This window comes from Kwoniella dendrophila, chromosome 9 (assembly GCF_036810415.1).
Source record: "Kwoniella dendrophila CBS 6074 chromosome 9, complete sequence".
Taxonomy (NCBI): Eukaryota; Fungi; Basidiomycota; class Tremellomycetes; order Tremellales; family Cryptococcaceae; genus Kwoniella; species Kwoniella dendrophila.
The window spans coordinates 530,934-555,180 of NC_089484.1; the positions used below are offsets into that span (position 1 = coordinate 530,934).

The following is a 24,247-nucleotide window of genomic DNA, read 5'->3' on the forward strand; positions in this document are numbered from 1 at the left end:
GAAGTTCTCTTCACCTCTATACTGGTGATACTGGTACTAAAGTATATTTACAGCTTGAATATAAACGAATGACAGATATATACGATATGACAGTTATAGTACAGTACACAAGGTTAGAAAAAGGTGGTTAGCTATTGAAGAGAAATAGGTCAAACGGATGGAGATAGCAGATCGTATATATAATCTTATAGCTATTTATGAAAATTTGCCAAGTTGTAGATCTACTGATATTCGTGGGTTGCGATATCATCCTTTGAACGTTAGTTTATCCTCGTTGGATGTCACATAGACCTCTACTCTCTACCCCTTTTCACACACATCATTGCAAAGAGGTTCTTCCTGAGATTGGTTTTTTACGCTCATCTCATAAATTGGACTCAAAGGCATAGAAACTCGATGTCAATGCAAATTTGGGAGACATCATCAAAACATGTCGTATAGTCGAATTAGATGAACTAACTGATGAATGTTTCAAAATATTTTTGATGGTGATCTAAAAAGTAAGGGTGAATGTTTGAGCTAAAAATCAAATCATCAAAATCGAGGGATCTTGTGAGATACGGTAGCTGTTCTATTTCCGGTACAGTAATAGACACTTGATGAACGGCTATGCTTTGACCAACTTTTGAACGCCCAAACCGAACTTTAAATACCGAGCCGTCGATTACCATCAATTTGATCCGTTTTTTTAGGGTGTCGAGGGGTTTGAGATCCTGTTTAGTTGATGGTTTCCAAGATGATTTAGTATACCAAACATTTAGCTTGAAGCTTTGATCGTTCATCCCTTCATATGCTCATCAATGACAAGTAAGAGTAAAGGTTTGTGCGTTTCAATACTTGGGCTAAGGATGACGAATGTGACATACACAACTACCCCTAATTCTATGCTCGACCTCGCTGGATGTTACCCTGTTTCGGTACTCGACGCGGTAAAATCGGTTCTTATTTTGGGACTTACCGCGACTATTTCGAGTGGGTATCGTGGTCCATCCAGTATTTCGATGTGAAAACTAAATGTACCTTGTGAAGTAATAAGGTAATAAGAATACAGTAAAGTCAATTGCAGCTTCGAGGTTGGTGGATAATTCCTGAGGGGACTTGGACTTGATGAAAGGTCTCCCTGTAGTCCACGTCAACTATTTACGATAGCTATTTGGAATATAGCCTTAGCAAGACGATTTTGGTTATCGCACAAGTTTCTGGTAAGATTCTGATTCCTTCGCGAAAGATGTAGAGATCTGATGGAAATAGCTGATATTGCATCAATCATTTGCTTGGTGGTACGGCCTGGGCTTTCTGGACAAAAATCTCTCGTATACTGTATGTAGTGGTTGGTATTATCATGCTCCAAATGCAAGTTCACAATGACGATTGAACAAGTAAGAACTCTACCCATTCCTCTCAGCGTGAGAAATCCAAAAGATCTACATAGTTCTTCTGCTCAAACGACATCTTTCACCACTTAAGACGTGATAAGTGGTAAACACTTGGCAAAGTTAAAGAAGACCGCCAAGAGATACATACAAATTGTCGCTTGTTCAAAGAACGATTCTTTTCCAAAACTCCATTCTTTGATTTAGGCGTGTAGAGAAGATGTCTGACGGCGAATGATTTTGGCAGAAATTAAAGCTGTAAAACATGAATGCGTTTGCCGAAACCTTTTTTTCAATGTATGAGGTTAAGTATTAAATCGGCTATTATGTTGTTGCTATACATGCGTGCCTGAGTGACTGACATTATATATTATTGATTTCCATAAAATCATTTAAAAATGGCGAGATCGATTGCGTGATTAACATTTTTTTTTGGATTTTTTGGTGGTTGTCGATTACTCTCTGTATAGAGAAAAATCACCATGATTCCAGATAAATATTCATTGATTTGATAACAGATGATAGAGTGAACCCCTATTACAGGTAGAGTTCCAGTTAAAATAACGTGGGAGGTTATTCCAGATTTTTTATCAATGACGATATATTGATGCATGATGATTTTTTGGGTAATTATTAAAACTCTGTTCACCAAACACGCTTGATTGATAAAGGTTTGACTAATTTTTTTTTTGGGAATAAAAATAAATTATCAATCATCTTTTGGACTGACGATTGATGCTGGTACATCCCGAATTTTGATTATAGATATTAGATATTAGATAACTTATCCTATTTCTTCTTCTTACATCTTATCATAAAAACAAAAAAAGAACAGGTATTCTATCACGTCCAAAGGTCGTATCCTATTAATAACTAAACTACTCCAAACACAATCGATTATTCAAAATGGCCAACGCTCCTCACGGTGGTGTATTAAAAGATTTAGTAGCCAGGGATGCTCCTAGACACAACGAATTAGTTGAAGAAGCTAGAGCTTTGAATGATATCTTCCTTACTGAGGTGAGTGAACGAATTTCGTTTATTATGATTATAGGTGCACGATATCGTTAGCCAGGAGAAGCGGCGAGAAGATCTTCCACTTCTGCCTACTGAGAAGGAGGTAAGGAGGATATACGAGATGGGGAGAGCTGCGAATGGTGGTTTAAACATAATATAAATCAGAAAGTATAGTGCTAATGATTCTGAACACGGTTTGATAGAGACAATTATGTGATCTCGAACTTATCTTAAACGGTGGTTTTTCACCTCTTGAAGGTTTCATGACTGAAAGAGACTACATTTCGTAAGTGTTTTCGTAGTGAGCCAGGACATACGGATTGGAAACATACTAACCATTTGTATGAATATTTACAGCGTCCGAGATACTCTTAGACTTGAACCTGTTCATGGTCAAAGACAAGGTACCCTTTTCCCAATGCCAATCACCCTTGATGTTTCCCAAGAAGACATCACTCGATTAAACCTCAAAGAAGGTGCAAGAGTAGCTTTAAGAGATCCTAGAGACGACGCCGCTTTAGCTATCTTAACTGGTGAGTTAAATCTTCATGAAATGTTAAATCAAAATGGCAAAGCTAGCTGTTGAGCAAAACATGAGAAATCATTTGCTTGGCAAACACAAGATCGCTGACCAATTTGTTCTATATTACAGTATCCGACATTTACACACCAGACAAGCACCTTGAAGCTGAAAATGTTATGGGAGCAGATGATAATGCTCATCCAGCTGTAGCATATTTACATAACAATGTGAAAGAATTTTACGTTGGTGGTAAAGTTGAAGCTATCTCTGCACCAACACATTACGATTATGTACCATTAAGATTTACACCAACAGAATTAAGAGCACATTTCCATAAATTAGCTTGGAGAAAAGTTGTAGCTTTCCAAACTAGAAATCCAATGCATAGAGCACACAGAGAATTAACTGTTAGAGCAGCAAGACAAAGAAGAGCAAATGTTTTAATTCATCCTGTAGTTGGTTTAACTAAACCTGGAGATGTCGATCATTATACAAGAGTTAGAGCTTATCAAGCTTTAATGCCTTCATACCCTGAAGGTATGGCACATTTGGCTCTTTTACCTTTAGCTATGAGAATGGCTGGTCCAAGAGAAGCTGTATGGCATGCTATTATTAGAAAGAACTTTGGTGCTACTCACTTTGTAAGTATAAATCTATCTACCTTAAAATCGTCAAGCTATATTCTGCTTGTACTAATCTTCCGTTTTTTTTTTTTTTTAATTTCATAGATTGTCGGTAGAGATCACGCTGGACCAGGTAAAAACTCTCAAGGAAAAGATTTCTATGGTCCATACGATGCTCAAGAATTAGTTACTCAATTCAAAGATGAATTATCAATTGAAATGGTACCATTCCAAGCTATGACATATTTACCTGGAACAGACGAATATCAACCAGTTGATGAAGTACCTAAAGGAACAGTCACAGCAGATATTTCTGGTACAGAATTAAGAAAAAGATTAAGAACTGGAGCATCAATTCCAGATTGGTTCTCATACACAGGTGTTGTAAAAGTATTAAGAGATTCATACCCACCTAGACCACAACAAGGATTCACAATTTTAATCAGTGGTTTACATAATTCTGGTAAAGAGACTATTGCAAGAGCATTACAAGTTACATTACAACAACAAGGATCAAGATCAGTTTCATTATTGCTTGGTGAAGAATTAAGAGGTGATTTAGATAAATCAATCGATAGAGCTATAACACCAGAACAAAAACATATAAATTTACAAAGAATTGCTTTTGTAGCTTCTGAATTGACTAAAGCTGGTGCCGCAGTTATTGCTGCTCCAGTAGCACCATATGAGAAATCAAGGCAAGCAATGAAAAAAATCGTAAATGGTAATTTCTTCTTAGTTCACGTTGCTACTCCTTTAGAATGGTGTGAAAAAGTCGATAGAAGAGGTTTATATAAAAGAGCTAGATCAGGTCAATTGAAAAATTTAGCTGGTGTAGATGATATCTATGAAGCTCCAACAGACGCAGATTTAGTTTGTGACCTCAGAAATGATACCGTCCCAGAAATCGTTCACTGTGAGTTTGTCTTTTGCATTTGCATCACTCGAACAATCGAATGCGAGCTAATTTCTGACTGATTCTTCTTCCACAGCTATTATCATGTTACTCGAAGGTGAAAACCTTATTTAAAGCAGTTGGGATAGTTTGACTTGGCATAGATACAATTAGGATAGAACGGATTTAGGGATTGCCTTAGGTAGACAAGCGTTGTTTTTGTTTCATTTGTAGTTATACATCATGCACATCTTGCTCATCGATTCTCTCACTTCACATGTTGCTATTGAAGGATCATTTAAGATCAAGCAGTTTACTACAATTATCTATGCGATTCTCGTGGCAGCGTTCCATGAACGAGACTGTTCACTCAACTCGCTGCTTTAATTGATGGTCTCAGGTGCAAATAATATCATTCAACTGACATATCGACATCAGACCGGGCTCTGCGGAAAACTGGCACAAAAGTAGAAAATTACTACAAGGGAATATGCATTTCCGTTATAAGTGTATTATGGAAAGAATGCATTAACGTAAAGCCGAACCGTAGAGGTTTATTCTTCCAGGCCACCATTGGGGCTACTTTTCCATTCCCGCCGGCTTTTCACGGTTTATGTTGATGCTAGAGACCACTTTAATAATGGGTCTTCACTATAATATCGTGTATGTACCTGAGAACGGCATGTCCGGACCTATCAAATGTATAAGCCATGAGCAAGCATGGGATTGGAATTATGGGATTCTATCATATAGAATCATTAGCGCAACATCTGGTATTGAAACATTGAAACGAGATGAGGAACGGTAATTCCGCTTCTATTTTCATCTCATAAACTCTATTCCAGCTCAAACAAACATATAATAGCAAGCGGTATGATTCCGTTAACTGAGGTTTGGATTTATAACTATCGGAAGAAACCGGAATGATGCTTTACAGTTGACAGGTGAACATGATAAAAAATTCGAAAATGGTTTCAAAGGTATAATCGAAATGATTTAATTCGTTTTTCGAATATATCGTCGGATTATCGGATTTCTATCATACTTCCTTTGTTTCGATTCTATTTCAGGGATGGATAGAAAGGGTTTAACCGATTAAAATCGATTTGACCGATATATAAAACATGACATTCGATAATAACGTGGTCTTTTATATGGTCAAACGTGGTTATTCGATTGATTTAACTTTGGATTGACTTTTCCGTTCGAAATAGTGAAATACTGCCAGTGTCTTACTGGCGCCCCGCTTCGCCGGAATAGTCCGACTATCAATGATATCTTTAGGATTATTATGACGATATTCCCTACCAATAATGGCTGTGGAAGTATAGGATGAATGAATTTCGAATATTTCATTATTCCTCAATGCCGTTCATACCATTTTCATTGCTTGGGATAGATAGATATATAAACATCCTCTTTGAATGTCTCTATCCCCCCCCCCCCCTCCTTCTTCTCTCTCTCTCAAGCAAATAAATTTCCACAAATATATCTGGGCTAAATAGTTCCCATAAAATAACATCTTTGGTAAGTTCATCTTTTAGTATCACAAGACCGGTTAGTAGATATTATCCGATCAAGTGAATACAGTTTCATCTGTGTGATCATTCATCTATTTGGATTGGAATATCACAATCTCGTGACATCCATTGTCGTGCGACCTCTTTCTCCATCATCATCTGTCCAGCCTTCCTTTAGAGGATTGGGTAATGTCCCCTCACACCATATATACATCCTATCTTGTTTATTGTACCTCTATTACACTTCAATCTCAACATTTAGCTAACCTCCAATCTCAAATCATCCCATAGTCACATACATTTCATACCTTATCCTCCTCACTCACCCAAATTAGATAAACATACAAAATGCCTCACGGAAGACACGGTCACGATGAATACGAAGGAAACCAATTCCTCGGTCAAGAACTCAAATTATTCTCACAAGCTGGTTTTGACCTTGATAGAATTCACATCAAAGTAAGCTTTTTCTCTACATCTTTTCTCTCTGACCTTCACACAGCTGATATATTCCAAATTTACAGAGAAACGCCCCTATCGCTTCCCTTTACGAAGATGCCATCCTCAACGAAGGTGCTGTCATCTCTTCAAGTGGTGCTTTAATCAACTTCTCTGGTAAAAAGACTGGTAGATCACCAAAAGATAAGCGAATTGTATATGAAGATTCTAGTAAAGATGATGTATGGTGGGGTCCTGTTAACATAAAGATGGAGTGAGTACAGTCTCTTCTGAATAGCATCCTTCCTATACTGACTTTTTCACTACTCTAGTGAACACACTTTCGAAATCAACCGAGAAAGAGCTATTGATTACCTTAACACCCGAGAAAACGTTTACGTTTTTGATGGTTTCGCTGGTTGGGATCCAAAATACCGAATCAAAGTTAGAGTTATCGCTTCTCGAGCATACCACGCCTTATTCATGCACAACATGTTAATTAGACCTACACCTGAAGAACTTGAAAACTTTGGTGAACCAGATTTCATAATTTACAATGCTGGTCAATTCCCTGCCAATAGATTCACCACCGGTATGACCTCAACCACCTCAGTAGAAGTCAACTTCAAGAGAATGGAAATGGTTATTCTTGGTACAGAATACGCTGGTGAAATGAAGAAAGGTATCTTCTCAGTCATGCACTACCTCCAACCAGTAAAATTCGGTCAATTATCTCTCCACTCCTCAGCAAATCAAGCTAAAGGTGATAACGGTGATGTTACACTTTTCTTCGGTCTCTCCGGTACCGGTAAAACCACTCTTTCAGCCGATCCTAATCGATTATTAATTGGTGATGATGAACACGTATGGTCAGATACTGGTGTCTTCAACATTGAAGGTGGTTGTTACGCCAAAACCATCAACCTTTCAGCTGAAAAAGAACCTGAAATCTTCAACGCTATCAAATTCGGTTCTATCCTTGAAAACGTAGTTTACAACCCAGCAGACAGAGTACCAGATTACGATGATGTTTCAATCACTGAAAACACTCGATGTGCCTACCCAATTGAATACATTCCAAATGCCAAAATCCCATGTATCGCTGATCGACAACCATCAAACATTATCATGTTAACATGTGATGCTTTCGGTGTTTTACCACCTGTATCAAGATTAACACCTGAACAAGCACAATACCATTTCGTTGCTGGTTACACATCAAAAACACCTGGTACAGAAGATGGTATTGTGGAACCATCGCCAACATTCTCAACATGTTACGGTCAACCATTCATCATCTTACATCCAGGTAGATACGCTAAGATGTTAGCTGAAAGAATGGAAAAGAATAAAGTTGATTGTTGGTTAATTAACACTGGATGGACTGGTGGTAAATTCGGTACAGGAAAAAGATGTCCATTGAAATACACTAGAGCAATTGTTGATGCTATCCACAATGGATCATTAGCAAAAGCTGAATTTGAAAACTTCCCTGTATTCAACCTTTCAATTCCTAAAGCTGTTGAAGGTGTACCATCAGAAATTTTAGATCCAGCTAAAGTATGGCCTTCAAAAGATGCTTTCAATGCTGAAATTCAAAAATTAGGTGGTATGTTCCAAAAAGCTTTCTCAAAATACGAAGATGCCATAACAGCCGATGTGAAAAACGCTGGTCCAATTCTTTAAAACAAGTTAAAGATATTATCTTTGAATTTGGTTTGAACACTACAACTTTGTAATATTATAGTTTCTCTTCCACTCTTTTGGATATTTTTGTTTGTAGCTTGACTCTATTGTCATCCCCCCCATCAATTAGCATGTAACTCATTTGCACAGTACAATTCTTTGGCATATCTGCAGTCGAATCGAGTCAGAAGCAGCATTCTCGATCTGTCATCCGTGAAAAGAGTTGGTAGAAAAGGTATAAAGAATCTGGCAATCACAAGCTTTGTACGGACAGGTATTGAATTTTCTCCTGATGGAAACGATTTCAAGGGAAACTACTACTGCGTAATTATAAAGACAACATGTCATAGAAGTGCATGATTATACTTTGATATATAAACTCTACAACTGACAATTCGATTTCTATATAGAGAATACACTATCTATCTCTTTCATATGACGTTCATGTTCATTGATCAAGTGGTCCTCTTCTTGATTGTCTGATATAGTTTGAATATCCTCATGAAGCAAACCTTGATTTGATGATGAAGATTGATTAGTATGACCTTCAGATACAATTAATGGTATATCTTGTTGTTGTTGTTCTATTCCTTTACTTGTTATATTCTGATTCTCGAGCGGTGTGATTTGGATATCATCATTACTATTATCATCCATCTGAACATCTTGAATCAATATCTCTTCTTCACCGTCTGTAGTATTCAGAATTTCCTCTTCTTCAAGTTGTGAAGGTGGTACAGCTGAAATCGCAGTTATACCCTCCATCAGAGCAGCATTCAATTCTGCTCTTCTATGATCATCCTCATCCCCCTCATCCCCCTCATCCCCATTATTACCACTATTATTTGGTATTTGTTCTGGTATATCAAGATGATTCAAAGAGGCCGCTGTACCGTTATTGGCATTTTCAGTGATATTGCCATGAACAATTTGTTCTGTCCCTTCGTCAACTCTAGAAATACTTTCATCTTCTTTCTTAGCTCTTTTGGATGGTCTTTCACCATCATCATTTTGTTCTCCATCAAGTTTCGTAGTGGAAGTAGAAGCTCTAGGACCAGTTCTTCTTCTTCTAATTGAATTTCCATCATCCCATAATTCAGGTGGTCTTATAACTCCAAATTTTTTATGATATAATCCACAAGCTAAAAATTTTAACAATATTCACTTGTTATGATTAGCATTTTTACCTTTTCACTTTCCATAAATGTAGTTTGGGGATGTAGAATTCACTTACCGTTACAAACTTTAAGAATTTGATCACCCAAAACTAACTTTCTCCATACAGTAGTTTCAGTTCTCATACAAATATCACAACTTCCAGGTGGACCCTTTTTCAATCTAGCTAAAGCACTTTGGACAGCTTGTCGCGCTGTACCAATAATACTATTATCGATATTATTACTATTGTTTATACCATTATTCTGACTGATATCTTGCTGCTGCTGTTGTTGTTGATTGAGCTGAGGATTGATCAATTGATTCATATCGGAATTATTATGCTGCTGTTGATCAGCTTGTCTTTCTAATTCTTCTTGAGCAGGTAAAAAGTCTGCAAATGAGGTAGATTGATGCATGGTAAGATTATTGTTATCCCTTTCGTGATCTTCTTGATGATTTCCATGATTTTGACTTGCGGATGCTAATTGTGATAATATAAATGCTTCTGCACGATTTACTGCTTCTACGGTAGCTTCATGATCTATCGTCCCAAGCTCTATTGCTCCTTCTTCCTGATTATTAGTAACATTGTTTTCTACTTCCAAGTCGGGTGCATGTACTGCTTGTTGACTCTGGGTTCGTTCGTTGACAGGCGTTTGAATTTGCGTTTCGACTTGAGATACAGGTTGACCTTCGGGCTGAGATTGACTGTTCGGGACAATTGGTGATTCTGCTTGCTCTTGCTCACGTTCGTTCTCTTGTATCGCAGAAGCTTGTATTTGACGAACATTTTCTTGTACACTTTGTTGATTTTCTTCTTCTTCTGCTGCATCGTCTTGGTGTTCTTTTTCGCTTGAAAGAGGTAATTTACTTTTCTTAGATTTTCGTGCAGCTCGAATTTTTGGTTGTTTGAATTCACTTTTTGTAGGTGATGCATTTGATGTGGATGCTGTTGAAGGGGAATATTTAAGTAGAAAAGATTGATAAAATGTACGTGATATATCACCTTTTGGTGGTCTACCTCTACGTCTACGCGCTATGGCAGGTGTCGAATATGAGCCAATCGCATAAGATAGGTCGCCCTGCGAAAAAAAGAAAAGAAAAATTAACAAATATCAGCTTATCGTATGACTGATATACTCTACTGAATGCTTGGATCTTACAGGTTGAGACTCAGTCAATAAACTCTCAACAAATCCACCTAAAGCTATTAAATTGTTGATAAAAGTTTTTTTATCTGATTCATCTGAGATTGCTATACTCTTAACTTGTTTTATCAATTCAGCAATTTTATTCTCTTCTTCCGTTTTCTCATCACGTAGTTTGATTAAATTTTCATGTAAATGAGGTAAACCATCTTGTATTACACGAGTCTCATTAACCATTTCCGAAGAACGTATTACTAATTTCTCAATATCATCTATGAGCAATGATTGAGGTAAAGAGTTTTCCAGGTCTTCTTGATCCTCCTTTGCTAATTCCTGTAATTCGGACGCAGGATTTTCTTTTAAAGATTCGATTTGCTGTTCAACGGTCGCTATAGCAGCTTTCGTTATCGCTAAATCTTCCATTATGATTCTTTCAATTTCTGTGTTTATTGCTGCAGCCAATGCTATGATTGGATTGTTAGCTGGTGAAGGTATCAAACCTTTTGGCATCTCATTGGATGTAGGATATCCTCTCTGAATCTCGTGAGGTTGATCATTATGGTCCAGAGTCAATTCATTGGAATCTTGATCTGTATGATAAGTTATATTATGAGTGTTATGATCAGGCTCTATCAATGGGGGATGTGATGAATTTTCGGTACTCGTCTGTTGATGAGTATAATCTTGATTTTGTTGACCACTTGAATCGTTCTGGCCAGTTGTAGCTACCACAGCTAATTCTGCTAATCTACCTGAAGCTTCAGAATCTTTCAATAACGATTCCATACCTTGCATCCAACTAGCTTCGTTACCTTCAGAGAAGTCCACTCCCGTTATACCAGTTAAAGCAGCTAAAATAGTGTTCGAATGAGCTTCTTGTTCCTGCTCTTGTTCTTGTCTTGATGGATTCAGGTCTTCTATTCCCATTTGCGTTTCATTTTCTTCTTTCCTCATCTCTCCTTCTGAATTTGTACCTTGCTGTTCACGATTATCAATTTCTTCAGCATCAGCATGAGGGTGATCTGGTATAATTTGTGAAACCGGTACTAGGATTTCATCTGAATGAGGTTGATTATCGTTATTATTTTTATTTCCATTTTCTAATTCAGCTATTTGTCTTCTCAACCTTTGGTTTTCTTCTGACAAAGATTTCGATGCATAATCCAATGCAGTATATTTTTCTGATGTACGTGATCTAGATCTTTCAGCTGCTAATCTATTAGCTTCTCTACGTCTGAAATCCGCCGCTGAATTAGGTGTAATTGATGCTCTGGTCTTTCTGGGTTTCTGTCCGGCTTTTAACATAGTCACGATAGTTTTAGGTTTCTTAGGAGTAGCATTGGATTGGGAAGTGGGAGCGTTATTATCTGGCTGAATGAGAGGTAAAGATGGTGCTGGAGAAAGTGACGCTGAAGCTAGAGGTGAGTTTGGATCTACCATTCGAAGTGTTAGCTAACGTTATTTTAGGCAACATCAATATAGTAACATACCTATAACAGCTTCGAGAGAAGCTTGCATATCGGCTTCCATATTGTCAAATCCCCTTGGATGGGGTTACCTGACTGAGTTGATCCCCAGGACGACTATTTGAGAAACGAACTATGCAACTTTCCCGTATTGACTCTGAAGTTGACCTGTCAGAATGTTTTCTTAACTAAGTTTTGATAATTATTTTAGGTGGACGTCAAAGGTGGAGGAATGTGATATGGTGATATGGGATATCAAGAAGAATGATAAAGACGATCAAAACAACAATGATCTGGCAATTTTTCCCATGTCAAGAAACAGGTTGAATGAATAGGCGCCTTCTGTAAACCATGAAGGTCAACCTTATTCGCGTACCTAACTGTAGGTGCGTCATTCTCCTTCTCACTGCTTTCTGCTTAGGGTCAAGGTAAAGGTCAAGACGCGTCTTTCTAGTGCAATGAAATGAGTAACATTACTTTGTTCTTTAATATACCTGGCAAAATTATATAAAATACCTACTTGTCTCAAGAGCACAGTTGATAGTAGAAGGAGCTCGACAAAAGTGAATCGAGATTTATCAGGCTTACGCAAACATCCCACCGAAACCTAGCAACTATCAACCAGAACAAGAAATAATACTCAAAAATGGAAGCTAAATTGTAAGTACCACAGGGTATAATTCGTCAGCTTTATATTGGTATCGTCATGTTGCTAATCTTTCCTTTTTTTTCCCCCTGTCCTTGATTAGACAAAAATTAAAGGTAACAGAGCTCAAAGAATTGCTTGCCAAACATCATTTGGTACAAACGGGGAAAAAGGATGATTTGATAAAACGTTTATTGGATAATAATGTCGGTTTAGATGATGAACCTGCTGAAGAACTTGTAAGTATTGATTAGATATGTATTGAATAGCGATCAAACCTAACATCTATATGTATTTAGGTTGATCCAGATGTTACTGCGCCTGTACCTTCGGTACCACAGACATCATCGACTCCTGCCGTATCAGCTACCGCTCCAGCAACAACAACGGAGGTAAGTTGAGCACAGCTTACTTGGTGGATTTGAAGCAATAGCTGACAGTAATGTTACAGACCTCTGCTCCTGCTCCAAACACGACCGAAAATGCACCCGCAGAGACATCGGTGAAAGCAGATGAATTGACACCAGAACAAAAAGCAATGAAAGCACGAGCAGAGAGATTCGGTGTACCTTTCAACCCAAATCCTACGCCAAAAACAAAACCTAACTCTACCACAAAGAACGGTTCGAAAGAACAGTCTTCTGTCAAACCACCGAATACTACGACACCTTCATCTACTAATGGTGGTACACAGAAGAAGGAAAAAGCAGGATCAATAGATACAGCTTCATTAGGCATTAGTCAAGAGGTATTAGATAAAAGAGCTGCTAAATTCGGTTTACCAGAAAAGAAAGAATCTAATTCTGCTCCTGCTCCTACATCCAAAGCTACTTCTGCTGCTCCAGCCTCAAAGAAAGTAGAAAACAAAAAACAGGAAGAAATAACTCCGTAAGTCAATCTCACTATTGCCTAAGAAAACTTACTCATAGTGAAGATGAGCTGATGTAGATTTGTCATTCATAGTGAAATGGCTGAAAAAATTGCTATAGAAGAAGAAAAGAAAAGGAAAAGAGCTGAAAAATTCGGTATAACAAAACCAGCAAATGGTACTGAGCCGGTATGTACTTTCGTTCATATCTGGAGAAGCGAAAACTTGACTGATGTAATATCTCTTCTATGGTATTATAAGGATACGAAAAAGGTAAAAGTATAGGGGTGAGTGGGTTTCTTCTCTCTGTTTGATTGAGCTTGGGGATTTGGGGGAATTAAAAATGAGTTTTGAAGTATGTATGTAAAGGTGAAAGTGGTGCATATCTGTACAAGTCATCTTCAAACAGTTAAATGTTATTATGCACAGATTCAGAGTATGTTTCATGTGCTGCCTGACACCTCGGATGTTGACAGCTGTTGTATTGTTATTTGAAGCATTGCTGTGTCGGTCTCGTATAAGGATGCCAATTGCTCGTATAGAAAAATATATAATATATAATGAGCCACTTGTATGACGTGTGTAACCTGTCACTTCGACACGCGCATGGGTAACGATAACGGTACGAGTAACTGTTGCTGTGCTGTAGATATCCTTTATCTCATTCCTTGATTTATATCATATCTAATCCAATTCTAGACTGCATAGCTTTTTCTTACCTTAAGCTCAACTTGACGACACTTTGGCAGATCTTAACGAAACATCGTAGATCATCTAGAATATTTGAACACCTTAAAAGACCTGTAGAAATCTACTCATCATTCCCTTCTTTTTCAACCCCTTTCAATCTTACATTCCACCTAACATACTAAGAGCAAGTAGATCAACATGGCTCCCCCTCAAACTGTACCATGTCAGTATAAGACTGGTAAGACACTAGGAAGGTATGTCCATCTTCGCTATATAATAAGACCATATACATCTTGCTGAATCAAGCTAATAATATATTGCAGCGGAACATAGTATGTTGAATTCTGATAAAGCTTATCACCGTTAATTGACTTGAAGGATAGAGAAGGAACTAATCACTTTAACCATATCAATATAGCGCTGTGGTGAAAGAATGTGTACATATTACCGTAAGTCATTTACCATTTTCTATCAGCTTGTCATGTACACTAATAACCACAATAGACCGGTGAATATTACGCTTGTAAAGTACTCAACAAAAAGTTCTTACTTGTAAGTTCGAGTCTATCAAAAAAATCAGCTTCTTCCTTACATTGATAAAATCTTCCATTGTAGGGAAGAGAACATATGGTACGAAATGAAATTTCTGTCCTTAAAAGGGTCTCAGCTGGACACAAAAATATAGTACAATTGCATGATTTCTTTGAGACCACGCATAACCTCTATGTAAGTACCCGCAATATTTTTAATGAGACCTTCATCGTATTCTTCCTGATAAGCATGAATACTGACTGCCGGATCCTGTATAGCTTGTATTTGATCTATGTACAGGAGGAGAATTATTTGACAGGATTTGCGCCAGAGGAAATTACTTTGAAAAGTGAGTCTAATGTATCCTTGACCAGTCCTCATCGTCTGTGTAAAGTTTCACAGTCTAAACATACATTTCTGTATAGGGATGCGGCAAATATAGTAAGGACTGTAACCTCAGCTGTCAAGTATCTGCATGATCAAGGAATTGTACATCGAGGTGAGCTGAGATGGGTAATTGATTATTCAGCATCTGATCCTCCCTTTTCATTTCAGATCTTAAACCAGAAAATATCCTTTTCAAATCAAAAGCTGAAGATGCGGATCTCATGTTAGCGGACTTTGGTTTATCAAAGGTGTTAGATGAAGACAATTTTTCAATTTTGACTACTACCTGTGGTGTGAGTTAACAATCTGATTGATTGGGAAGCTGTCAAATACTGATCATAAGTTTTGATTGCAGACTCCCGGATACATGGCTGTGGGTTCAAATAGTCCTTAATCCGAAACACTTTGCTGACCTTCATACTCGTGTAGCCTGAAATCTTCAAAAAAGCTGGTCATGGTAAACCCGTAGATATTTGGGCAATCGGTGTTATTACGTGAGTATTGTTATTTGATGAACTACATGAACTACGACAAAGCAATCCAGAGAATTGGAGTTATCCTTGAATTTTCCCCGCTGACGGTGACCTTACTGAACGACTATAGCTACTTCTTACTCTGCGGTTATACGCCGTTTGATCGAGATTCACAATATGAAGAAATGCAAGCTATCTGTAACGGTGATTACAAATTTGAGCCTGCAGAATATTGGTCGGGTGTATCAGATACAGCAAGAGAATTTGTCAGAAAATGTTTGACAATTGATCCAACAAATAGACCAACAGCTGCACAATTACTGGAAGACAAATGGTTGAAATCTGATGAAGCTGCGTTTGTTCAAGATCCAACAAGTCCAGTTGGAAAGGCTGTTGATCTTTTACCTAATGTCAAAGCTGCTTTCGATGCTAAGAAAACTTGTAAGTACCACTCTTCAGTGTGTTTCTCGGACATAAAGATCCAAGTCTAAACTACCTCGCGAGGACCGATGACTGACTGCTTAAATATAGTCCGAAAAGCGGTATTAGGAATGATGGCTGTACACAGGTTGCAAGATGGACAACATCATGCTCTTGAAGGAGCTCAAACTAATCAACAGAAAGAACAGTTAGCTAAAGAAGTAGAACAATATAAAGAAGAAGCAGAAAAGGTGAGTCGACTCATTTTTATTCTTGACTAACGTCAACCACAACAAACACAACTGATCATCCATTCTTACTCTGTGTTTTAGGAAAATGTTCAGGAAGTGATACAGACTTCTACCGCTTGATCAGCTTAAGCATTCCCTCTCGCTTCCTTTGTACAACATTCAAAAACAGATGTCATATATGGTTCTCAACTAACAATCAGTATCAACCCAATGTATCCTGTATTTATACCTCTCCTCGAGCTCAAGTCGAGATCACTAAAACGAGGTTTACTATCATTTATACAGCAATGTTCACGTTATAGCGACATATACATTGTTAATAATCAAATTTATCGATTTTGTTTTCATCTGTTCCATGCATATAAACCTCAATGTATGTGTGCGACATACGGATCGCCCTACATACAAATACAGTACAGAGAACTAACTAACAAAGGAAGATAGGGTATGCATGACTCGATAATTTCAGCAAGGGGATGAAAGGAACGGTCACCTGAAATGGAATTCATCTCGTTTTGATTACCTTTTGGTTTTTGATGCTGACTGTAATTGACTGTGATACCTAAGATTTATCAGCCTACGAAAGCTCGATCGAATCAATTGCAACAATACATAAAGTATCAAATAGAAACAACTCAATGCTGTACGAATGAGTGGACAACACAACATAAACAACATGATGGATCAAAGTAGTAATATACAAGCGGAAGTCGAATTGTTAGTTAATCCGGCTGGCGGGTTCATAATATATATTTCTACGTACCCTTTCCACAGCACATACAATGTGAAATCCTGAAGGTGACTCTCTTGTTGTCTAACTCAGCGGAGCATAAGTGCTTAGGGAATATACTGAAACTTTCAAACATGGTAAGTTGCTTGATTTTTCCAAAGTTCAACTTAGTCTCACTCACTTTTGTTGATCCTCATATACGACAGCACTACTCTACTGTATATTCCTTTTTTCTCGTAAACAACCATGTTTCTTTTACATCTACTGTTGATTTTCTGACGACAATAATATGTGGAAATGATCCAAAAATTCATTAATTATTTTCATCAATCGGAACTGGAACCTGGGTTTATCGATGGTCATACCTGGATTGCCAAAATCAACAATAACCAAATTGCTTATATAGCGGTAGTAGCTCAACCTGGTAAAGGTTTGTGGGACACGTGAATGCTTTAAAATATGGTATTGCATTTAGCATGAATACGCGAGCACCAGCTTACTGTCATTGTCAACGATTGTCTCAGTGAGCACAAGAAAGCATATCTGCAACAAGCTTTGGATCTTACGGACGAAAACTCGAAAGAACTATCAACTCAGACTGTAAGTACAGCAAGATATTCTCAAGTGACGAGACTTTTAGAGGGAGAGAACGTCATAAAAAGTTTCCAAAACATTACACTTATTTGACAGCTTGTTTCACTTCCAGCTCAAAAAGATGTTGTGATTCCTGGTGGTTCAAAAGAATCATAGTATGTTCAAGATATAGCAACTCATCCAAAATATCAAGGTAAAAGATCACTATGATCAAAGAATAACATACCAATGTGATATTTTACTCCAAGTGATATTATTCTGAATTCATGTTCACCTTTTTCTTCTTGCTTATTTTTCTCGTTTTCCAGATAAGTGTGTACCGAAAAAATCTCAAGTGTCGTATTTGAGCTCAATGAATGTAGCATAATCTACGCTATTTATATCCAATCGACGACATGCAATCATAGAGAGCGATGCTTAAACCGTGATGCTACTGATACAGTACTCGAGCACAGTACTCATAAGGTATATGCCACTGTAAAATTGGTTACAAACTATTCTCATGGTTCAAACATGTATACTGTAGTATTTGCCACACTCGATCAACTTGATAAAAATTCCTAAATAGGCAATTTATCGATCTCAATAAGAGCGTGTACTCCCGTTTTCTTGGCTATTTGCAGGACACATGCAAGCACCCTTATTCAGGAACGAGGATTGATCATGTCATGGTTTTGGTGGTTAGAGCCTATGCGGAAAGATTAGGAAGGGAAATAGAATGTATGTCAAGAGGATGTTCTGCTTAGTTGTTGAGTTGATGGTGATAGTGGCATGATGCAAGATATCAGAATGACGAGATAATGAGTGACCTGTTGCATCTATCAACCTAAAGTGGTCATTGAATTGAGAAAGGAAAGAAAGGTAGAAAAGGGATTAAAAAACCCCGGTAAAGACAATAAGCTAATTAGGAAAATTAGGTAAAATAACTACAGTAATAATCAAAACATGTAAACAAATAAAATGTAATCTTGTAATAATGATTCTATTAGAAAAAACACGATCATTACACGCGACAACGTTTATCATTCATATACTTACGAGTATACCGCTCTACCCGCCAATTATTGTATTGAAAAACACTACTATAACATTGCATTGATACACGCACTATCATTCAACTTACCGTAGACTTTTTCACTTTTTGACTTTACCTTTCTTTGGTATCCACAAACACTCATGAGAATCACTTTGCTTTGTATATTCATTCCTTTTCTTACTTGATCTTATTATCTGCTTTCGGTATAATAAAATAAATCGTAGAATGGCATCGATAGATGTATCAGATAATAATAGTAATATACCCAGTACAAGCAATATCAGTAAACCCGCGTCAAACATAAACATAGAAAGGGAATCAACATCATCAATATCTCAGTCTGAAACCAATAATAACAATAGTAATAATCGGTCTGTGCAATCAACAATATCTCTTGCACCACCTTTACCACCAATACTTGGTAATTCTATCTCAACAACACCTTCTTTAACTATTACACCTGCATCACCAACTATAGATCAACCTGATACCGTTTCCTCTAATCAAGATAAGGAAGTTATGAAAGAGAAAGGAAATCATCCCACAGATTCAGAAACCGCTTTAATATCACAACAACAACAGCCACCTCAAGCATCCACTTCAACAGCTATGGCATCTAATAATGAGACTGTTACTGGTAATGGAGAAACAAGTAAAGGTACGACTGGTGCCAATAGTAGTAGTAATAATAGCAGTCCATTGAATAATCTGACAAGGAAATTATCAGGTCAATCAAATACTACTACACCTACCAATTCACAGGTAGCCCCAACTACACCAGAACCATCAAAGGAAAAAGCAAATCCAACAATCTCATCATCAACGAATTCAAAGCCTACTACAAATTCTTCTACATCGTCCACAAAACCAGCGGTCGCGTCTTCATCAACGCAGAACGCTGCGAATAAAAAGAAGAAAAAGAAAAAGACTGGTTTAGCAGGGTTCTTCATTGCGCTTGGATGTTTTAATGCAGATGATTACGAAGATGATTCTAAAAAAGTTAAATCATCACCCGTTCAATCAGCTCAGCAACAAACAACTCAAAAACCTAATACATCAGTCACCACTGCCCCTCAATCCTCAACAGTACCTTCCACATCCACAACAACAGCTCCTACGACTCAAATAAATGATAAGAAAGGTGATGTTACTCCCGTTGACAAAGGAATTGACTTGAGCAAACAACCTGAACCTACCGCTACGACCGGATCTACATTGGTCGACACGATTGCAGAAGGTGACAAAGCCGTAAAACCAAATGAAGAAGTAGTTCTCGCTCCTACTGAACCACATACCTTACCTGATGAAGAGGTAAGCTTACTCTCTTTCTCCTCGGAAGAAGTCTGAGCTGACGTTATATTTTTCACTTAGACTGCCGGAGTAACTTCATCAGCTGTACAAGCTCCAGGAGGAGGATCATCTTTACTTGGTACACCTAGCAGATCTCATCCTCAACCTCAACGGCGAGATTCTGATCTTGCTGCACCGCCATCAACATCAGCAGATCAAGATCGAACAACTAGTAGTGGAGGTTATACAGATATAAGTAATTCAGACGTTCAAGATGAAAGTAGTGGTGCAGCGGCTGAAGAAGTAGTAGATGAATATGGTTTAGAGGAGGAATATGAGGATGAAGAAGATAGGTTGATTGAACAGGGTGGTATGGGTATACCGCTTGATGAAGTGAGTTCAGCTGAATGATCCTAGTGAAACAAGGAAAAGCTGACGAGATATCATTACAGAATGGTCAACCTGCACCTCTTCTCCCACCGATTTACAAGGAACATCACGGTAGAAAATGTTTGGTACTTGATTTAGATGAAACTTTGTTACATAGTAGTTTCAAGGTAAGTCGACTGATGATCATAGTATTATCGTCCAGTAAGCTGATAGATACATTACCATCATTAGTCATTACCATCAGCTGATTACATCGTACCTGTGGAAATTGAATCACAAATTCACAACGTATACGTTATTAAGAGACCTGGTGTAGATCATTTCTTGAAAGAGATGGGTAAAATATATGAGATTGTCGTTTTCACCGCTTCATTATCCAAAGTAAGTCATCGCGTTGTTTCATACTGGAAAAGTCTGCTGATCATTCTTACATTTGTAGTACGCCGACCCAGTCTTAGATATGCTAGATATACATCGAGTTGTCACTCATCGATTATTCAGAGAAAGTTGCTACAACCACAAAGGAAATTACGTTAAAGATTTATCACAACTTGGTAGATCAATTGAAACCTCAATCATCATCGATAACTCGCCAGCATCATACATCTTCCACCCCAACAATGCCGTACCCGTTTCAACCTGGTTCAACGATCCTCATGATACCGAATTAACAGACTTATGTCCTTTCTTGACTGATTTAGCTACTGTCGATGATATTCGAGGTGTTTTAGATGGAAGAATGAATTAAGCCGTTGAAAACAGAATAGGTCTCAACGAACAACACCATTTTTGGTGGATTTGTGTCGACTCAAACCTTATCAATAATTACTACCATCCCCGACATCTCCAACCATCCAACAAGCTTGATCATCCAACACAGCATGATGATGACAGAGTATGGACAATATAAATCGATTTTTCACCCGTCCAAAAGATACCCAACTCATCGATACGAAACAAAAAAAAGGGGGAAATCAACGTATACTGATCATCAAACTCTTGTAACCACTATTTGCATATAAATTATTACTTATTATATTTCTAATAAAATATACCCTTTTATTCCCATTTTCGTTTCTTCATTATCTCTTACCCTCATAGTATACCCCACCAAAATACCGTCTTTTCCCTATCTTTCTTGTTCGTTAATCGAATTTTGCCTATTATACATATACATGATCTGAGATTGTTATAACATTCCTTTTTCCTTCTTTGATTTCTCTTTAGCCTTGTATATATTCATTAGTACGTTTCGTTTGATCCCTTTCCCCTTACATAATAGCTTGACATTGAGATTCTATTTCATGCATTTGAAGAAACTACATTGAAAACCTTTACGTGAAGATATATACGCATATGATATGCATTTAACGTTGTAGCTATTGGACCTATATCATTCCATAAAGATATCTTGATTAAAACCTACCTAACGATAATAGAAGCGGATCTCTCCGTTAAGATTGTCCGATTTCATTCGAGATTTCAAGATTTCCGGTCCACCCTTCTTGTGTACTTGAGAGAGATGTCCTCACATTCTATTAAAGGATATCTGCGTTATTACCTCAAGACCAAAGAGGACTACCTCAACACAAGGAATAAGACTATCAAGATGAGAGCAAGTACATTCATTTTTACTGGTCCTAGGGTTTCCTCAAACGTGTTCAAATCGTCAACGCAATTCGGATCGACATCAACTATAATCCCATATCAGATTCAACAATTACATACTTCGTTAAACCAGTCTCCAAGATCTCCTCGATCTAGATTTCCAGTAGTCTCTCAAGCTGGGTCCTCAAATGCAAGTCCATCTTTCCGAAATCAGTATGGTAGTATAAGAAATCATGGACATTCGGCTACTTCTACTACGAGCGAACCTATAGAGCCTATACCTGAAATATCAGAAGAAAACACTTATGATATTGTAATTATTGGTGGAGCCAATGCAGGTTTAGCTTTAGGTTGTGCATTATGTGAGATTTTTCCTCGTTCTTAGTCAATTTTTATTCTTCGTAATAAAACTAACCACTCTTGAAATTCCGGTATATAGTATCACAACCTACTATATCAACAACAACTAAAATAGTTTTAATTGAAGGTTCATCTTTAGATAAAACTAGAAATTGGTCAGGTAAAGGTGATTGGGAAAATAGAATAAGTAGTTTAACTTGGGAGAATATATCATGGTTAGAAAGTGAGTAGTCAGTCATGTAATCACGCATTTGAAGTAGATATCTCGGTTTACATTCTATATGATAAGCTAATATCAAATGATCGATGTTTAATAGGTATAGGAGTTTGGAAACATATTGAAGAATCACGATCATGTCCTGTTGAAGAGATGATAGTGAGTTATACTTACTCTGCATTGTTCCAATGATATAACGATGATATTTCCTTTCTTGAAATGAGTTAACGGATTCATTTGATATACTATAGATTTGGGCAAATCCATCACCAGATTCATTCCCAACAATACATTTCCCACCATTAGGTCATCCAATGGCAAGAATGACTGAAAATATGAATTTGCAAAAAGCTTTATTAAAACGTATAGAAGAAATTGGTAATAATATAATAACTATAAAAGAAAATTCAAGAGTAAATGAAATGAGATTAGGTGATGGTGAAAGATGGGTTGGATTGAAAATTGGTGATGAATGGATTAAAGGTAGTTTAGTTGTAAGTGTGGAAAATTTTCGTCTCACATTTCGTAAAGAAATATTTAAAAAAGTATATTCGAACGATAGAGGAGTTTGTTGTATGCTGATTTTTTCGATGATATTGTATTACTCGATACAAATAAATAGATCGGTGCAGATGGACCAAATTCACCTGTTAGATTATTTTCAAAAATTGAAACATATGGACATGCATATAATACACATGCAGTAGTAGCAACATTAAATCATTCACCTTCACCTTTATATTCAAATACAACAGCATTTCAAAGATTTTTACCTACTGGACCAATAGCTTTTTTACCTTTAAATGAAACTACTTCAACAATGGTTTGGTCAACTTTACCTCTTCATGCTAAAGCTTTAAAAAACTTAAATCAAGAAGCATTAACTATATTAATAAATTGTGGTTATTCATTACCTGAATCAAGTTTAAATATATTAACTAATAAAATGATTGAAAGAGATCAACAGAATAATCCATTATCAGCTGAAGAGATAAACAACTTATTAAGTGAAATTATTGAAATACCAAATAATGACATATCATCTGAACAACCAATTTTACCACCTAGAATAACATCTATTGAAAAAAAAAGTGTAGCAGGATTTCCATTAAGATTATCACATGCAAATGAATATATAGGTAAAAGAACAGTTTTAGTTGGTGATGCAGCACATACAATACATCCTTTAGCAGGTCAAGGTTTAAATCAAGGTTTAAATGATGTTCAAAGTCTTTCTAAAATTTTAGAAAATTCAAAAATTTTAGGTGGTGATTTAGGTTCAATAACAAATTTAAAAGAATATTCAAAAGAAAGATATCCATTAAATCATTTAATTTTATCAACAACAGATAAATTACATTATATTTTTAGAGCAAGAAATCCAATAATAAATTGGTTTAGAGGTACAGGTTTAGATATTATAAATGAATTAAATCCATTAAAAAAATTATTAATGGGTGGTGCAGGTGCAGGTGCAGGTGCTGCACCTCAATTATCTAATGGAGTAAAAAGAGATAACAGTAAGAAAGAAACTGGTTGGCAGAGTATGACAGCAAATTCATTAGATAATTGGTTTACAATTAAAAACGTATCTAAAATGGCTGGTGGGGTTGCGGTGGGATTATTGAGGGAAGGTGCAAGAAGAGCTGCTGGGTCTTTACAGAAAAAATAAGTTGTACAAATCTATATCAAAATGGTTTGCCGCTTGCTCGTACTTGACATGATATTAACCGGTTGCATCCTTTAATCATACTACTACAATACATATTACTAAGAATTGAAACACAATTTTATTGATTAATCGTTATATTTTATATTTACCATAAATGAACACGGGTTTATGGGATCTTCATATCAAAGACCCCTTGTTCCTCCCTCTTATCTACCCTGACAGCTCGAAATAGATATC

At 37.0% G+C, this 24,247-nt stretch overlaps 7 protein-coding genes across 7 annotated transcripts; 6 read left to right on the plus strand and 1 right to left on the minus strand.

Annotated features, from left to right (window-relative positions):
- Positions 1-2,279: 2,279 nt before the first annotated feature.
- Positions 2,280-4,566, plus strand: L201_006613 (sulfate adenylyltransferase; the record flags this gene model as incomplete). Its single annotated transcript, XM_066222332.1, has 6 exons — positions 2,280-2,393; positions 2,594-2,676; positions 2,748-2,923; positions 3,043-3,554; positions 3,642-4,452; positions 4,529-4,566. The coding sequence occupies 6 exons, from the start codon at positions 2,280-2,282 to the stop codon at positions 4,564-4,566; spliced, it is 1,734 nt and encodes a 577-aa protein (XP_066078429.1).
- Positions 4,567-6,299: 1,733 nt separating this feature from the next.
- L201_006614 (phosphoenolpyruvate carboxykinase (ATP)) lies at positions 6,300-8,075 on the plus strand (the record flags this gene model as incomplete). Its single annotated transcript, XM_066222333.1, has 3 exons — positions 6,300-6,410; positions 6,476-6,663; positions 6,722-8,075. 3 exons carry the CDS (start codon positions 6,300-6,302, stop codon positions 8,073-8,075), a joined length of 1,653 nt encoding a protein of 550 aa, XP_066078430.1.
- Positions 8,076-8,477: 402 nt separating this feature from the next.
- L201_006615 (uncharacterized protein) lies at positions 8,478-11,911 on the minus strand (the record flags this gene model as incomplete). Its single annotated transcript, XM_066222334.1, has 4 exons — positions 8,478-9,217; positions 9,310-10,315; positions 10,397-11,814; positions 11,872-11,911. 4 exons carry the CDS (start codon positions 11,909-11,911, stop codon positions 8,478-8,480), a joined length of 3,204 nt encoding a protein of 1,067 aa, XP_066078431.1.
- Positions 11,912-12,493: 582 nt separating this feature from the next.
- L201_006616 (uncharacterized protein) lies at positions 12,494-13,646 on the plus strand (the record flags this gene model as incomplete). The annotated part of the gene is made up of 6 exons (XM_066222335.1): positions 12,494-12,507; positions 12,597-12,732; positions 12,793-12,885; positions 12,945-13,381; positions 13,457-13,550; positions 13,623-13,646. The coding sequence occupies 6 exons, from the start codon at positions 12,494-12,496 to the stop codon at positions 13,644-13,646; spliced, it is 798 nt and encodes a 265-aa protein (XP_066078432.1).
- A 603-nt stretch (positions 13,647-14,249) lies between these two features.
- L201_006617 (uncharacterized protein) lies at positions 14,250-16,143 on the plus strand (the record flags this gene model as incomplete). The annotated part of the gene is made up of 11 exons (XM_066222336.1): positions 14,250-14,305; positions 14,470-14,500; positions 14,556-14,603; positions 14,667-14,777; positions 14,861-14,931; positions 15,008-15,081; positions 15,138-15,262; positions 15,325-15,342; positions 15,399-15,463; positions 15,573-15,883; positions 15,974-16,143. The coding sequence occupies 11 exons, from the start codon at positions 14,250-14,252 to the stop codon at positions 16,141-16,143; spliced, it is 1,080 nt and encodes a 359-aa protein (XP_066078433.1).
- Positions 16,144-18,698: 2,555 nt separating this feature from the next.
- On the plus strand, positions 18,699-20,901 carry L201_006618 (uncharacterized protein; the record flags this gene model as incomplete). The annotated part of the gene is made up of 5 exons (XM_066222337.1): positions 18,699-19,784; positions 19,845-20,156; positions 20,216-20,320; positions 20,385-20,534; positions 20,593-20,901. The coding sequence occupies 5 exons, from the start codon at positions 18,699-18,701 to the stop codon at positions 20,899-20,901; spliced, it is 1,962 nt and encodes a 653-aa protein (XP_066078434.1).
- An 861-nt stretch (positions 20,902-21,762) lies between these two features.
- L201_006619 (ubiquinone biosynthesis monooxygenase COQ6) lies at positions 21,763-24,010 on the plus strand (the record flags this gene model as incomplete). Its single annotated transcript, XM_066222338.1, has 5 exons — positions 21,763-22,123; positions 22,201-22,344; positions 22,439-22,497; positions 22,590-22,832; positions 22,961-24,010. The coding sequence occupies 5 exons, from the start codon at positions 21,763-21,765 to the stop codon at positions 24,008-24,010; spliced, it is 1,857 nt and encodes a 618-aa protein (XP_066078435.1).
- Between the last annotated feature and the right edge of the window lie 237 nt (positions 24,011-24,247).